This window comes from Phascolarctos cinereus, unplaced genomic scaffold, assembly GCF_003287225.1.
Source record: "Phascolarctos cinereus isolate Bilbo 61053 unplaced genomic scaffold, phaCin_HiC Scaffold_3;HRSCAF=262, whole genome shotgun sequence".
NCBI lineage: Eukaryota > Metazoa > Chordata > Mammalia > Diprotodontia > Phascolarctidae > Phascolarctos > Phascolarctos cinereus.
Window position 1 is genome coordinate 173148278 of NW_027555736.1, and position 16348 is coordinate 173164625.

The 16348-nt window shown below is 37.6% G+C and overlaps 1 protein-coding gene across 1 annotated transcript in view; it reads left to right on the top strand.

Moving 5' to 3' along the window:
• Nucleotides 1–16348, top strand: part of SUPT16H (SPT16 homolog, facilitates chromatin remodeling subunit) — a 32609-nt gene that overhangs the window by 11184 nt on the left and 5077 nt on the right. Inside the window, exons 4-22 of the mRNA XM_021003258.2 lie at nt 191–343; nt 1040–1186; nt 1944–2095; nt 2476–2648; nt 4065–4155; nt 5017–5090; nt 5206–5318; nt 6488–6553; nt 7227–7322; nt 7410–7525; nt 7613–7766; nt 9693–9820; nt 10358–10493; nt 10611–10737; nt 10940–11058; nt 11479–11604; nt 12216–12328; nt 13016–13091; nt 13763–13932. Coding sequence (XP_020858917.1) covers nt 191–343; nt 1040–1186; nt 1944–2095; nt 2476–2648; nt 4065–4155; nt 5017–5090; nt 5206–5318; nt 6488–6553; nt 7227–7322; nt 7410–7525; nt 7613–7766; nt 9693–9820; nt 10358–10493; nt 10611–10737; nt 10940–11058; nt 11479–11604; nt 12216–12328; nt 13016–13091; nt 13763–13932 — 2330 coding nt within the window. The remainder of the gene's footprint in view (nt 1–190; nt 344–1039; nt 1187–1943; nt 2096–2475; nt 2649–4064; nt 4156–5016; nt 5091–5205; nt 5319–6487; nt 6554–7226; nt 7323–7409; nt 7526–7612; nt 7767–9692; nt 9821–10357; nt 10494–10610; nt 10738–10939; nt 11059–11478; nt 11605–12215; nt 12329–13015; nt 13092–13762; nt 13933–16348) is intronic.

The window sequence follows — 16348 nt, forward strand, 5'->3', positions numbered from 1 at the left end:
AAGGAATGTGAGCCATTATTTCCCTTTCCCTTTCAGTTTAGGTAAATCAAGCCTACTGTGGAGAAATTAATGCTGAGTGCAAGTTTGGCTTTGTGGTTTAACTAAATGCTGCATTATAGCTAAGAACTGTTAGAGTGATCTAATTCTTACATATTAATAATAAACATCACCTTCCTTTTGGTGTTGCTAGAATGAGAGTAACAAGGGCAACTTCGACAAAATGATTGAGGCCATTAAAGAGAGCAAGAGTGGCAAGAAGATCGGGGTATTCAGCAAAGACAAATTCCCTGGAGAGTTCATGAAGAGTTGGAATGACTGCCTTAACAGAGAGGGTTTTGAAAAAGTAAGAGAATTGATGAAGAAACCAAAAACGGTGGGGTTAAGAAGGCTGAGAGTATGAGGATAGTTCCGTAGTAGTTTAAGAGAAGTAAATTCATTCTCAAGCAGTAGAGTACTGTACTTCATATTTTATAGTTTCCAGGAAATGAGATACTTGCACTTTTTGGTCAGGATAAGATTAATATTCAAGGACCTCAAAATACCAGAAAATCCTTTTGACCAATAAATCGAGACAGTCTTCCTAAGACTTACTTAACTTGTGGTAATTTGTTTCCTCTATTCCCCAACTTTGTGTGTGTGTGTGTGTGTGTGTGTGTACAATATAGAGTGTCAAATATGTTTTATAGTTATAATAGATCATTTCTTCATATTTCCCTGGTATGGTTTGGCAAAATGATTTTTTTCTGACCATTTTTTGGAAGTTTGTCCAGTCAGAGGAAACAGTATTTGTAACAGCTGGTTACTCAAGAGAGTTAATGATTTTTTTTCTTGTTACTACTAATACCTAATTTAGATTCTTTAAACAAATATTTTAGCATTTGACGTGTAAAAGGAGCTAGGCTGGGTTCTGTGCTTTTAAGGCTCTTTCTAGTTCTAGATGTAAGATCAGAACACAGTCCCTAGCCTCACAGATTTTATTATCTAGCTATATCTCATTAATAGTATTCTTATTTCAGGTTACATATTCCTTTATCCACAGATCGATATCAGTGCAGTTGTGGCATATACCATAGCTGTAAAAGAGGATGGAGAGCTTACTCTGATGAAGAAAGCAGCTAATATCACCTCTGAAGTCTTCAACAAATTTTTCAAGGAAAGAGTCATGGAAATTGTTGATGCAGATGAGGTAACTGCAGGAGAGACACCACCTCGATTTTTTTTTTTTAAGTAAATGGGGGCAGGTAGGTGGCTCAGTGGATAGAGAACCAGCCCTAGAGTCAGGAGGACCTGAGTTTAAATCCGGCCTTAGCCACTTACTGCTGTTTGACCCTGGGCATGTCGCTTAACCCCAATTGATTTGCAAAAACTAAACAAAATAAAGTAAATGACCAGTACATCTTAAATAGTTACAGAGGATGTTTTGCTACAATTTTCTAAGAAAAGAAAAGCGTTCTCCCCGACCGGTTCTTTCTCCTACCAGATCGGTCTTAAAATTATTTTGTCTATTGACACTGCTTAGAGCTTCCCTACTGCTGTAGAACAAAATGAAATTCACTAAAATTATGTAATTCTAGGAGTAGAAGGGTGATCGTACATTTGTTTTGAATAGTAAAATTTCTTAAAATATAACTTTGGTCATTTGATAGTGGTGTGACTCTTTCAAGAACAATTGCAAGTAGAAATCATAAATGAGAAAATATCTATTATTATTGAGCCTTTTTAAATGTATCTTAATTCTAGATACTGAAACTATATTTTCTTTTTTTTGTCTGTTTAAAAAAAAACCTTCCCAAGATTTAAGCCCATGACATATGTTACAAGACTGCTATATTATTTTTTGAGATTTGTATGCCATCAGGCACCATGTTGCCCCCCAGATAATAAAGGATGAAATAAGAAGCATACCCCTATAATTGTTGCCTCCTTCCTGGATATATTCATAGAAAGTTCGTCACAGCAAATTGGCTGAGTCTGTGGAGAAGGCCATTGAAGAAAAGAAGTACCTGGCTGGAGCGGACCCCTCTACAGTGGAGATGTGTTATCCTCCCATCATCCAGAGTGGTGGCAACTATAATCTCAAGTTCAGTGTAGTTAGGTAAGCAGCTGTCCTTTCAAACACTGTCGCTAGCAGCCTTACACTCATCAGTACCCTCATAACTGCAGCCATGAGCTAATTCCCCCCTTTCTGAGGGAATTACATTCCTTTCATTTGACAATGGACTACAGGATAAGTAGCTCCTTATCCCCATATTACTGGATTCAATAAATATATTCCAGTCAATATATCTCCAGCTTCCCTAGAGCACTGTAAATTATACCAGCAGTTTCACAGTTGGTTTTTACCCTGTACTTTAGGCCACCATTCCACTTTGAGCAAGAACCAAGAAATATACTGACCCCATGTATTACATACTATGGGTACTAAGTACTTTGCTGGCTTTAATAGTATCATGGTTTTCTATCTTGGGTTTCAAGTGACAAGAACCACATGCATTTTGGGGCCATCACCTGTGCCATGGGTATTCGCTTCAAATCCTACTGCTCCAATCTCGTACGAACCCTGATGGTAGATCCTCCTCAGGAAGTTCAGGAGAATTACAACTTTCTGCTCCAGCTACAGGAAGAGCTGCTGAAGGAACTGAGACATGGTAAGGTTTCTGCAAAAGATAGGTTAAGAGTAAATGTACAGAAACATGGGCTGTGTCATTTCTGCATATTGTTCAGTCTACTATACAAACTGGTTTCTGGTTTTAATTATTGGGAGAGTTGGGGAGCGCATTTAAAATACTTGTAAATCTATTTTGAGAATAGTTAAAAAAGATATTTTCGTATTTGTAGAAATAGCATGTTTTTATGTATATCTCAGATTAATTCCTATCTTCTACTTTCCTCAGAATTAAATGTTTCATTCCCAGAAAACCATTTTCTTTTTCCCTTAACTGGTTTTCTACATTCCTCCAATTTTAAATTTATCCTATAAATACTGCTTTTCTCTTTGTTTCACATTATTCTGATGGAAATTCGGGAAGCTAGGATATTGGAAGGATTTGTACATAGAGAGAAATGGAGAAATAAATATAGGAGAAAGTCTAAATTCTCCTGTTCATTTTTGAAACAAATCAGAACGGATCCAAGACTCACCTAGATGCTATTACAATTCAGAAAGTAGCTACTGGATGGCTAGACCTGCAATTATATACCAGCTCTAGTTTTTTGTTCACCTATTATTACAAAAGCCTCCTGACCTCACTCTTCTAAGATGAACTTTGAGAAAACCTTAGCAAAGACCTTGTTATTGTTGTTTAGTCATGTCTGACTCTTCATTACCCCAGTTGGGGTTTTCTTGGCAAAGGTACTGGAGTAATGTGCCATTTCTTTCTCCAGCTCATTTTATAGATGAGAAAACTGAAGCAAACAGGGTTAAGTTATTAGTCCAGGGTCACACAGCTAGTAAGTTTCTAGAACTAGATTTGAACTTCCAAGTGGATAGCACTGTAACACCTAGCTGTCCACCAGTAAAGACCATGATCATAGCTTAAACTATGTCTTGGTTCATCATTTCATTAAGCTAACTAGAGAACATTCATATTTGAAATGTTCATTCACAACCTAGATAGGTAGGAAAAGGGGAGGCTCTGTTGTCCTGCTTGTGAAAATCTTACTTTGAAATATTTCAGACTTTATGGTTTAGTATGATAATTGCCAACTCCCACTAGCCCAACCCAGATTTGGTCTTCCTCTTAGAGATTGAAAAGTAGATAAAACAAAGTTTGCTGTGTGAGGTTTTATACTTTTTTGAAAGTTGATTTTTGAAGTCAGGTGGAAACACAGCTAGGACAGCTTTGAAAGTTCCACATTGAAGTTATTATATACTTAAAAGGAAGAGATTTCCACTTTCATGTACAGTCCTCTTTTTTATGCTTTATATATGGAAATATTCAATTTATTTGATGTTTGTTGGGTTTGGAACTGTTTTTTAATTGTAACTTTTTTTAAGAAGGTACATGAATTTTTGATAGACTCATATTCTTAGACTTCCGTCCTCTCACTTACTTTGACCATAGGTGTGAAGCTATGTGAAGTATACAATGCTGTCATGGATATGGTCAAGAAACAAAAACCAGACCTGCTCAACAAAATCACCAAAAATCTTGGGTAAGCGATTCTCTAAAATACAAATATAATTTTGAATTAAAGCTCTTCTGTGGGCAGTAACTAATAGAATCATCCTTCTAGGTCAATTTATGACTAGCAGAAATAATTTCAGGGGGCCCTTCACACTGTATTCTAAGCAGTACCCTGTAGAAAATATTCAGTTAAGTTCTACTTTTGAAAAATTCTAGGCAATCTTCTTAGATGAAAGCCATTCCAGGGTACATACTTGTTCTTCCTGGGCCTCTGAAAGATGAGAAGAAATGTGTCAGGCTGTACCAAGTGCTGGCTCAGTTGGCTGCCAGGGCTTGAAAATCCAGTTACCAGCTTGTCACAACTGGATCGTGTGGCCTGGTTATGGGTGAGTGAAGTGGAGCTTAGCCTACCTTCATGGCCATTTTAGTAGCGTACCCCTAATAGTTTCTGAGAGCCAAACTGGGTGTGGGTGTATGTGGGTATAACAGAAAGAGTTCCTGGCTTTGATTTTTGGACTAGTGTAGTAAAATTTAAATGTTTGAAAAGATGGGCACTGGGAAGCAAAAATGGGGAGGGCTTGATTATAGGGGTAGAAAAGGTACCTAATTTAGATTTTATATATATTTTACAATCTCTGGACTAAATATGAAGAGCCTAAAGGCTACGCACCCTAATCCCACTTCATAACTGATTGACCAGTGTGGACAAATCACGTAATGATGTTTGTGGTTCCTTCCCTATCTGTGGAAAAACTAAGGATAATGTTTTGTTAGTATCCATATCACGGAAGAGTTGTGAGAGCTAAGTCATACCCTTTGTGTTTTGCCAAATATTCCATATTTAGATATTTTCAGCTTGTGTAGAATTCTGACTTTACTTCTTTTATAGGTTTGCAATGGGAATTGAATTTCGTGAAGGATCCTTGGTAATCAATAGTAAAAATCAGTACAAGTTGAAAAAAGGTGAGGCAGTGCAAGATGGTTGCTCTTTCTAAAGGTATCATACTTCCTTTGTCCCATCTCCCCTGTTCTCTATAAAATTTTTGTTCTTCATTGGTCCCTATTGTTTCTCTTTTAGGAATGGTTTTTAGCATCAATATGGGATTCTCAGATCTGACTAACAAGGAAGGAAAGAAGCCAGAAGAAAAAACCTATGCCCTTTTCATTGGTGACACAGTTCTTGTTGATGAGGTAGGTGTTAACCATTTGAGCCATTGGAATTCTGCAAATTTCATAGTTAGGTCTTTTGTGATGGGTGAAATCTGAAATAACTGAAGAAACAAAGGTGGTTCAGGCTTCTAGAGTTATTAAGCATTGCATGGCAATTGTGTAACAAATCAGAACTTGATCTCCTCAACTTGGTACTGGACCCCAAGTACAGATATTTTTATGCATTAAAAGAAAACAGTTAACAAGATATATAGAACAGAATACAAGGTTAGGTAATCTGATTTCTAATTGGAGGAAAGATTAGGGACTTTCTAAGCTGCAAGGGGAAGAATAAACAGGTAAAATTCCTTGAAATCAGAAAAAGAGGTGTTCTACTCTCCTCTGCCTGTCCCCAATTGTCTGTATTCAGTTAAAGGAACAAGGAAGCAGTAACTAATTGATCAGTATGGGGCCAGTTTTCAGGTAAGACATATGGGCTGCTTGAAATATATAATTGTGGAAAAACTGCTTGCATCAGTCTTTGGATCTGACTGGGCTTCTGGTCAACATAACCTAGGTCTTTAGTTAAATGTCTCTGAGCAACAGGTAGAGGTGGTCCAGCTTCCCAGCCGCACAACTAGGTTCAAACAAGCCAATAAAATTTTCTCACAGTTCCCATAATTAAATAGTTTTTCTCACAAGACAGAAATTGGACTAGACCTATCATTGAATAGAAGGGGAGGGAACTGAGCTAGATCCAGAATTGAGTCACAAGATAGACTTAGTGTGGTTCACACAATTATCTTATTTTTCACATTATATTAACTTGTTTTAGTGACCTGAATGATAATCATTGTCTAAGAAAAAATTGTTAGGTCAGCATTCAAGGAAAAATGTTTGTAACTAAGATCAAAGAATTGAACCAATATTGAGTAGATTAGCTTTAGGGCCACACTGCTTATGATAATTAATTCCACCAGCATTTATTAAGCACCTGTGGTGTACTAGGTACTGTGAATACATAGACACAAACACGACTCCTGCCCTAAATGAGCTTGCATTCTTGGTAATCCATATCTAAAAAATGAAAACTAATATTCCTTAAATGTTGATTGACATCACTCAGTACAAAGTATTACTGTGCTAAGTTTAAGGAAGAAAAACTGTCATTATCTCTAGCAGTGTCCAGGAACTTCTGTTCTTTGTCCTAGGATGGTCCAGCTGTTGTTCTTACTTCTGTCAAGAAGAAAGTGAAGAATGTGGGCATCTTCTTAAAGGTGAGAAAGCATAGGGAAATGGTCATACGTATTTGTTCAGTACTGTTATCACATCAAGAAGCCATATGCTTGCGGTCAACTTCAGTTTTTTATTTATAAGAGGTGGAATGTGTGACCTATTGTCTATTCAAAAATAGGAATTTTTTTTTAAATAGCAATACAAAAAGCAATCCCCTCCTTTCTCCTCCCAAAGTAACCTATTTAACAAACTTTATTCTTAAATATAAAGAATAGTTATGATACTAGTCAGCTTTGTTCAATTCAATGAAAATATTGGTACTTAAAAGACAAAAACTCTTTAAGATCCATGAGATTTGATTGAATCAAGTCATAACTCAATCCTCACTCCAGGATTACAGCATTGATAATGGCACTCTACTTCAGTTTGACCAGTTTTGTGGAGATGGGCAGATCCAAACATTATTTACTGAGTATTTGACCATATAACTAGAAATTTCTAGTGGTTAAGTGCTATAGATTTGCTCATTCACATAATTAGATAAAACATTTTTGCTAAAAATCTCAAACAGATTGTATTTGTCCATAAACCATATGTTCGATGCCCAGGGCATAGGAAGAAGAACAAGGTATATAGGTTTAGGAGCTATTTTGTTTAAAGGCATTCTAATGGGGGGAAAACTCAATTCTTGTATGTATTTATTTTTTACCACAGAATGAGGATGAAGAAGAAGAGGAAGAAGAGAAAGATGAGGCTGAGGACCTTTTGGGACGAGGTTCAAGAGCAGCTTTGCTCACAGAGAGAACACGAGTAGGTCCCCTGCTTTGTAAGTTATTCACATCTTTGCCTGTGGATGTTTTACATATGTTAGTAACTTAGATTTATTCCTCTCCTTAGAATGAGATGACTGCAGAGGAGAAGAGGAGAGCGCATCAGAAGGAATTGGCCACACAACTCAATGAGGAAGCCAAAAGGCGTTTGACAGAGCAGAAAGGAGAGCAGCAGATCCAGAAGTAAGAAGGTTGTTGATGACTGTAGAGGTATTGAGCCCTCAGACTTCTGAAGTCTCTTGTTGTTCACTTTTATTGTTCCTATCCTAGAGCTCGAAAATCTAATGTATCCTACAAGAACCCTTCTCTGATGCCTAAGGAACCACATATCCGTGAAATGAAGATTTATATTGATAAGAAATATGAGACCGTGATAATGCCTGTGTTTGGCATTGCAACACCCTTCCACATTGCCACAATCAAGGTAATTAACTACAACAAAATGCTAGACCAGGTTTCATCTAAAATTCTTTAAAGATCATTGTCTCTACTCATTATAACTATGTTGTTTCACACTATCCTTCTTTGTAACCCTGCCTTCTTTAATGCACTTTTCTGGGTTTATTCACTATCTACTTTTTACTCCTATTATTCTGTGTTTTCCTCCCCATTTTCACTTCCTAGAAAAATGGATGTTTCAGATTAATCTATTTGGCAACACATATGTCTGCCTGGTTTTTCCTGGGACTTCAGAAAAAGATGTTTCACCTGTGTTTTTCTTAAACATTGAGGGTTTAATTCACTCTTATTACGATAAGCTATGCAGTGATAAATATTGGATCTTTTACACATAGAGACAAAGAGGGCTGGAAATAAATGTTACTTAAGGTGGAGTGACCCAAAAAGGCTTTTCTGATTAGGGAGATAAATTAAGATAAGATGTGGTCATTGCCCTCAGAACTGATTCAGACTTTAGTAGTAGAATATGACAAGGCTAAAAATGTAGGGTCTTATGTTGTGAAGAACTCTGTATGTGAAGTTGAATTTGAACTTTAATTCTGTGGGACAGAGGAAACCATTAAAGAGCATAGTGACATTACCAGATCTATGCCTAAGAAGGACTAGTTTGGCAGTGATATAAATGATCAGTTGAAGGGTAGAGTGATTAGAATCTGAAGACATGTTGGAAGACTACTGCCATAGTCTAGGTGGGTGATGTGGGTGACACAGGCAGAAATAGTAATCATCAGGGGAATCGGGTTTTGGAGAACCAATTCTTTATTATAACATGAAGATGAATTGGGCATGATAGCAAGTGCCTGTAATCCTGGCTATCAAGGAGGCCAAGACTGGTGGATCTCTTGAGCTCAGTAGGTCTTAGCTGCAGTGAGCTAAACAGATTTCTGCACTAAGTCTGGCTACCAGGGTGATGACCTTCTGGGATCTGGGGCCACCAAGCTTGTAAAGATGGGCAAACCTGTCCATATCAGAAACTGCACAGGTCAAGGCACCCGTGCCAATCAGTAGTGGAAGTGGGGCTGTGGATGACTGTTGCACTTCTAGCCTAGTGTGACATAGGGAGACAACATCCAAAAAAAAGAAAAAAGGGCCCTTGGTTCTCAAATGCTACACCAGTAATACATAAGATCTGGTAAGCTTTAAAGGCTTCAGAGAGTGTTTGAAACCATTAACCTAGCTAAATTCAGACAGTTCATCACCAGCTCTTGCTAATGATATATTGAGGGAGGAGAGTACAATGCACAACTTATGTTTGGAAGAAGTTCTCTGAGTGATAAAATCACAAATCTTTTGATATGTTACAGAGTTTAAGATAACAGCAAGACATACAGGTGGAGATGGTCTCTGGGCAATGAGAAATGTGAATTTAAAGTTCAGGGAGAGCAGTCAGGACTAAGATTTGGGATTCATCTATATAAAAGTAATCATTGAAAACAAGAGAGTAAATGAGATTCCTGAAGGACAGGTCCTCTTGTGTGGAGAGAAGAGAAAAGAACCAGAGACCACAGTCTTGAGGAACACACACTTTAAGAGTCTGAGAAAGGACGGATTACCAATGAGAGAGATTTTTGAAAATGGTACCTTAGTGAAATAGAAGAGCCAGAAGAAGAGAAGGTAACTAACAGTATTGGATGCTGCAGTGAAATGAAAGAGGACGAAAACTAAAGAAAGATCATTGGACTTTGGGATTTTAAGATTATTAGTGACCTGCGAAAGATTTTTTTAAACTGGTTGAACTAAAAGCCAGATTACAAGGGTATTGAGAAAGTAGCTGGAGTGAGCATACACAACTTTTTCAAGAAATTTGGCCATGGAAAGGAGAGGCAGCGTAATGTCTAGATGGAAAAGAAATCTTTTTTGTGTGGTTTTTGTCTTCCCTTTCTTTGACTAGAATATCAGTATGTCTGTGGAAGGAGACTACACCTACTTGCGAATCAACTTTTATTGCCCAGGCAGTGCTCTGGGCAGAAATGAAGGCAACATTTTCCCTAATCCAGAGGCTACATTTGTCAAGGAAATGTGAGTCCCAGGATACCACTTACCCACAATTCCTACTGGCTGAAGTGTGATCCCTCTAACCTGAGTTCCTCTTTGTCTAGCAGACTCACTATGTCTCCTTCTGCAAGATTCATTTAGGGTCATTGTATGGTGTTGCTGGAAAAAGGCAGACATCTAATCAGTATGGTTATAAACTCTTACTACCCACTAAAGAGAAGTTAAATCCCAGATCCCTCCTCCAAATGAATTTGTGGCTGCCAAGATAGATTCTTTCCTTGTCTGAGATATGATGGGATAAATTTGGAGCATTTATTTGGCTTCAAGGGGAAAAGTTAATCATATCTTCCTTTTGATTAGATTAACCATTTTTACAGATCATCCCTTTTGAAAAGAAAAAGAAATATATAGTATGATCTTGTTCATCATCCTCTCACTCTTCAATATGATCCTTTCTCCCCTTGACATTAAACTAAACATATAGGTCCTGAGTATAGTAATAGGGTTCACTAACCCAATAAGCAATTCCTTCTGTAACATTTGTTTTCCCTTCTACCATAGCACGTATCGAGCTTCAAATATGAAGGCACCTGGAGAGCAGACTGTACCAGCTTTAAATCTTCAAAATGCTTTTCGAATTATAAAAGAAGTTCAAAAACGCTATAAGACTCGGGAAGCAGAAGAAAAAGAAAAGGAGGTGAGCCTTAGGGGTGCTTGACTGGGGCAGAACATATGCATAGAAAAAAGGTCACACAGATTACTTATATAGATATTTGGGAATATAATTGCATTCCCATTCATTCTGTTTCTTCAGGGTATTGTGAAACAAGACTCACTAGTTATCAATCTTAACCGGAGTAATCCCAAGCTGAAGGATCTGTACATCCGACCCAACATTGCCCAAAAGAGAATGCAAGGCTCCCTTGAAGCTCATGTTAATGGTAAGGATTCTTCTGATTCAGTGGCAGGGGTATAAAAGCTGAGAAGTAAAATGAAAGGGAAATTCTATAGTGTTTATATAATTTATAATATACTACAGAGGGAAAAAAATCAGCAGTTTCCTTTCCAGTTTTTCTGAAGCATTGCAGCATTCTACTTAACTTGATGATGTTGTTAGGCACTCAGTTTCTTTATTCCACCCAGGTTTTCGTTTCACATCAGTTCGAGGAGACAAAGTGGATATTCTCTATAATAACATTAAACATGCCTTGTTCCAGCCATGTGATGGGGAAATGATCATTGTCCTGCACTTTCACCTCAAGGTATACTGTTAGGGAGAGGGGGGCAAGAGAAGAGTCTGGAAGGGTCTTTCTTTATCTGGTATCTGTATACAGTAGGGCTCTCTTTTCCCCGCTTTCCATCTGTGAAAGCTGAACTCTGCTCTCTCTTCAACTTTTGCACAGTGTATCCACCTCCCCCAAGATCTGTTCCTCCTCTTACATGCCTGCATGGTCCTCTCTAGATATCCATTCCAGTAGATAGGTAAAATATTGCTCTTTATTCACAAAAATGAATTGCATCTAATCCTCTTAACAGGTGTGATGTGGAAGTGCCTTAATAGGACCAGTGCTACTTCCATTATAGAGATAGTTATTTTTCCAGCCCTGTATGTTGTCTTTTTTGCTGTTGTGTAGCCTGAGTTTTCTGACTTCTGCTTTATGTTTTCTGTTTCTTGCTGCCAGAATGCCATCATGTTTGGGAAAAAGCGGCACACTGATGTGCAGTTCTACACTGAAGTGGGAGAAATCACCACTGACTTGGGAAAACACCAGCATATGCACGACCGAGATGACCTGTATGCTGAGCAGGCCAGTAAAATTCCGTATCTGATTTGAGGGGAAGATAGGATAAGATCTGAACTCTTAGGTTGCCAGTGCCTTGGAGTAATACATTAATGACATTCTAAACCAATTTGAAGTAGAGCTCAGTGGCTAGCAAGAGGCAGTACTAAAATTGTAATCTCATGCACATTGTACACAAGACAGTTTTCAATGTGTTTAACCTATGTCACATTTGAGCTTCACAACAGCTCTGTGAGTGAGGTATTATTATTCCCATTTTAACAGTGAAGAGATGGGCTCTGGTAGATACAGGGTTACATAGCTAGAAAATTTCAAAGGCAAGATTTGGGCCTGGCTTTTAAGTGTAGCCCTCTGTCCATTGTATTATACAAACTGCTGTTTTATTGATAAATCAGTGGGTGAAACACTAGTCCACAGATTCTAATATTTTCCATCATTGCTATTGTAATATTGAACAAACTTCATAGCACTTCATTTTCTCCCATAGCTCCAGAAATATCCAGGATATAAATAGCGAGAGCTGATGTTAAAGACACAAATGATAATTATTTTGGAAGAGAACATTATATTTAAAAATCAAATTGGTATTTTTAGTTATAATTTTTCTTTTTCTGCAGATGGAAAGAGAGATGAGGCACAAGCTGAAAACAGCCTTTAAAAACTTCATTGAGAAGGTTGAGGCCCTAACCAAGGAGGAGCTGGAGTTTGAAGTGCCTTTTAGGGACTTGGGGTAAAATATTTCTTATTAGCGTAGTGTCCTGCAGACCTGACTTCTAACCATAGAAGTAGGAAAAAGTTGAAGATCCCCTCCATTAATGTCACTATGATATATTATTCATTCTCAACCTGCTACTGTAAAACTTTGGTTCAAGAACCAGCTCTATTACTTATGCGTGGACTTTAGGCAAGTTACTTCACCTTTAGCTCTGTTTCCTCATTTGTAAAATGAGGGGGATAGATAAGTTGTAGCTCTGTGATCCTTTTTAGATATCAACGTTTTGTAATTCTTTAAACTTCTTTGAATATCACATTTCACATGCAAAGGTGAGGGAATGGGGTGGTAGGTGGAACATAGATTGAAATGCATCTTTGGCACTGGAAGATGAGAATCCCCAGGGCAGCTAAGTGGCACAGTGGATAGAGCACCAGCCCTGGAGTCAGGAGGACCTGAGTTCAAATCCGGCCTCAGACACTTATCACTTACTAGCTGTGTGACCCTGGGCAAGTCATTTAACCCCAACTGCCTAAGCAAGAAAAAAAAAAAGAGAGAAGCCCCAGCGAGTGTGATGGAACTTGAGTTTCAAAATTTGGAATGGGAAGGAAAAGTATATCTGTTATTGGGATTAACACCTACTGGCTTTGGTCTTCTGATCTTGGTCTACACAGAGTCTGAATTTATTTTCTCACTTCTTTCCAGATTTAACGGAGCCCCTTACAGAAGCACCTGCCTGCTGCAGCCCACTAGTAGTGCACTGGTGAATGCTACAGAATGGGTGAGTATCTCTTTATTACTTAGATTTTTGCATTGAGAAGGAAATAGTTTTCAGTTGACTAGGAAGTGATGAGAATTAGATCTTTTTTCACTTCAAACTTTATCAACATTTTCAATTAATTTGCTAATTATCAGTTCAGTGTACACAAGACATGAGAGCAATTCCCACTTCACCCTATAATTTTTTAGTATTTGTAACTTTCTTCCCAAAATATTCACTTTCGTGCTGTAAATTCCACTGAGTTTTTTTCTACCTGAGGGTACAATTTAATGCTTCTTGGTTGGGGGGATGGGGGGGCTGAGGCGGTCATAGTTAAGCGACTTGCCCAGGGTCATACAGCTAGTGTCAGGTGTCTGAGGCCAGATTTGAACCCAAGTCCTCCTGACTTCTAGGCCAGAACTCTATCCACTGCACCACCTAGCTGCCCCTGTGGAACTCTTTTACGAGCCAGTTAACTTCATTTTTGTCAACTGTAAAATAAAGGGAGCTCTTCTCTCAGGTCCCCGCCCACCCAAAAAGTCTTTAATTCTACTAGGACACTTTAGTGTGTTTGAGCTATTGTAGAATAAGCCAGCTCTTTGATACATTAAATAGGATTCTTCAAGGATGGGGAAATGCTAATGGGTTTCCAAATGTACTCGGAAAGTAATAGGCCATTTCTATTCCCCCAGCCACCTTTTGTGGTGACATTGGATGAAGTGGAGCTGATTCATTTTGAGCGAGTCCAATTTCATCTGAAGAATTTTGATATGGTAATAGTCTACAAGGACTACAGTAAGAAGGTGACAATGATCAATGCCATCCCTGTGGCCTCTCTTGACCCCATCAAGGAGTGGTTGAAGTAAGTTAACCCATTAGGGATCTTTATTCTATGGAACTTAAAATTCTGGGATTATTGATATCATGAATTATACAGCTAGTATATAAAAAACTATTGATGTACCTAAGATCAGCCTACCATTGAGGTGAGTTTATAGATTAGAACTTAAAAATTTGGGCCTAGCCCCTTTATAACGAATGCTTGGCCATAGTATTTTTTAAATATTTCACACAATACGTCTTCAAAGCATTTCATATTCTTACTAGTTCTGTAAATTTGCTGAAGAAAGATAAGATAGACAAAAGCATATTATTTTGATGACAAATTTTCCACACTTCAGCTAGAGAAAATCTTCTCTAGTGGGACCACTTGAGCTAACAAAGGAAAATCATCCTTAAGACCTGGAGTAGTAATAAGAGTGGAATTTGCTTTTTAAATTATCTAAAGGAAGTGGTTGTATAATTTTGTCTGTGAGAAATGGTTTTGAAATCTAAGAAATAAGCATTGGGAATAATTCTTATTTAACTGTCGGTTTCTAAAGATTACCTTCCTCACCACTACAAATAGTGGAACTCTCCTTTGTAACAGAGTACAGTTAAGCGCAACAAATCAGTGCATCAGTCATTTTCTTTAATGCCTTGTTCTGTACCTGTAGTCCACTACGTCTCTGCTTAAGCGGCAAGAAAGGCACTACCATTAGTCTTCCAAAATCATGACTAGTAACTGCATTGATTAGAGTTCTGAAGCCTTTTTAGTGTTGCTTTCCCTTACAATTTTGTGGTCATCATTCAAATGGTTGAACTTACTGTATGCTACCAGTCTTTCCAAGTGTCTCTGAATTCTTCATGTTCTTCTTTCTTGAGGCACAGTATTATATTACATTTCTGTACCATAATTTGTTCAGCCATTCCACCATTCACCCACTTTCTTTCCAGTTCTTTGCCACTACAAATATATCACAAAAAGTGTTTTATAGAAATATTTGTTTATGTAACATATGTGTGTATATATACACATATTTGTTTATGCATGGAACTTTTTACCTCATTGAGGTATTTACATAATGGTCACATCACTGGATCAAAGGATAAATAGTTTGGTGGCTTTTCTAATATAATTGCAAGTTATTTATTGGACTAGTTCATGGCTCCAACAGTAGTTCATTACTAGTGTGTCTCTCTTTCCATAGGCCCTTCAGCATATATGTTTTCCTTCTTTGATTATCTTTGCCAGTCTGATGTGCATAAGATGAAATCTCAGTCATTTTAATTTGCGTTTCACTTATTAGTAATTTGGCACATTTTTTTCATGGTTGTTGATGGGTTGCTTTTATCCCTGTGTAGGTAATGCTGATAATATTCTTGGGCAGTTTTTTAAGTTAAAATCTTATTAATGCTAGCCCTTTTGTTTTCATTTCTTGATTTTTTTTCCTCTTATATTCCTCCCCACCCACCCACAATTGAATCACTTCCCCTATAAACAGTTTCCATAGCAATTTAGGAAAATACTTATAGAGAGAGGAAGTAATACTTTACTAGGTGTTGTGGGAAGTTAGCAAAAAGAAAAGGATATCCTTATCTTATGACATTTTTTTAATGAGAAACAGAGCCAAAGAAGGAATAAGTCCTCGGACATAATGCCTAGCCTTTCTTTGCCCACAAAGTACAGTTGGGAGAGAGCACGCTGGCTGGAATTATCACCTGTGTAAAACACACAGACCACTGAACAGGCCATAATTAAGGCTAGGTGCTTTTAGACAAAGTGCTTTTTCCAGGATCTCAATGGAAGAGGGAAAGTGGGAAAGGACTGAAAGAAGAAGAAAAGTGTAGATAGCATTGAAGAAAGAAAATAAGGTAAAAGAAGGTGAGTGCAGCATTGGTTAAGAAAAAAATCATTAGAAGTAATGTAGAAATTAATTCTCCAGTAAATAAGCGGTCAAAGATTATGAGCAAATAGTTCTCAGATGAAAAAATTTAGACTAATAACCATAGGAAAATGCTTCAGATCACTAATAACAAGAGAAATGCAAATCAAAACAAACCTGAGGTGTCACCTCACACCCAGCAGACTGACAAAGATGACAAAAGATGGAAATGGTTGATTTGGGGGGATGAGGTGTGGGAAGATAGATACGCTGCTGTAGTATTGGTGTAGCTGTGGATCCAGTACAGCCATTTTGGAAAGCAATTTGAAATTAAGCAAATAAAGTGAAATGCTTGTGCCTTTTAATGCAGAGATTCTACTACTAGCCACATAATACAAGTAGGTCATTGACAAGAAGAAAAGCTCCTGCCTATACACCAAAGTTTTTATAGCTGTACTTTTTGTAGTAGCAAAGAACATGTAGCAAATGCTCATTGATTGGGAAATGGATAAACAAATTATGCTGCATGAATTTAATGGAATTTTGCTGTGCTGTAAGAAGCAATAAATATGG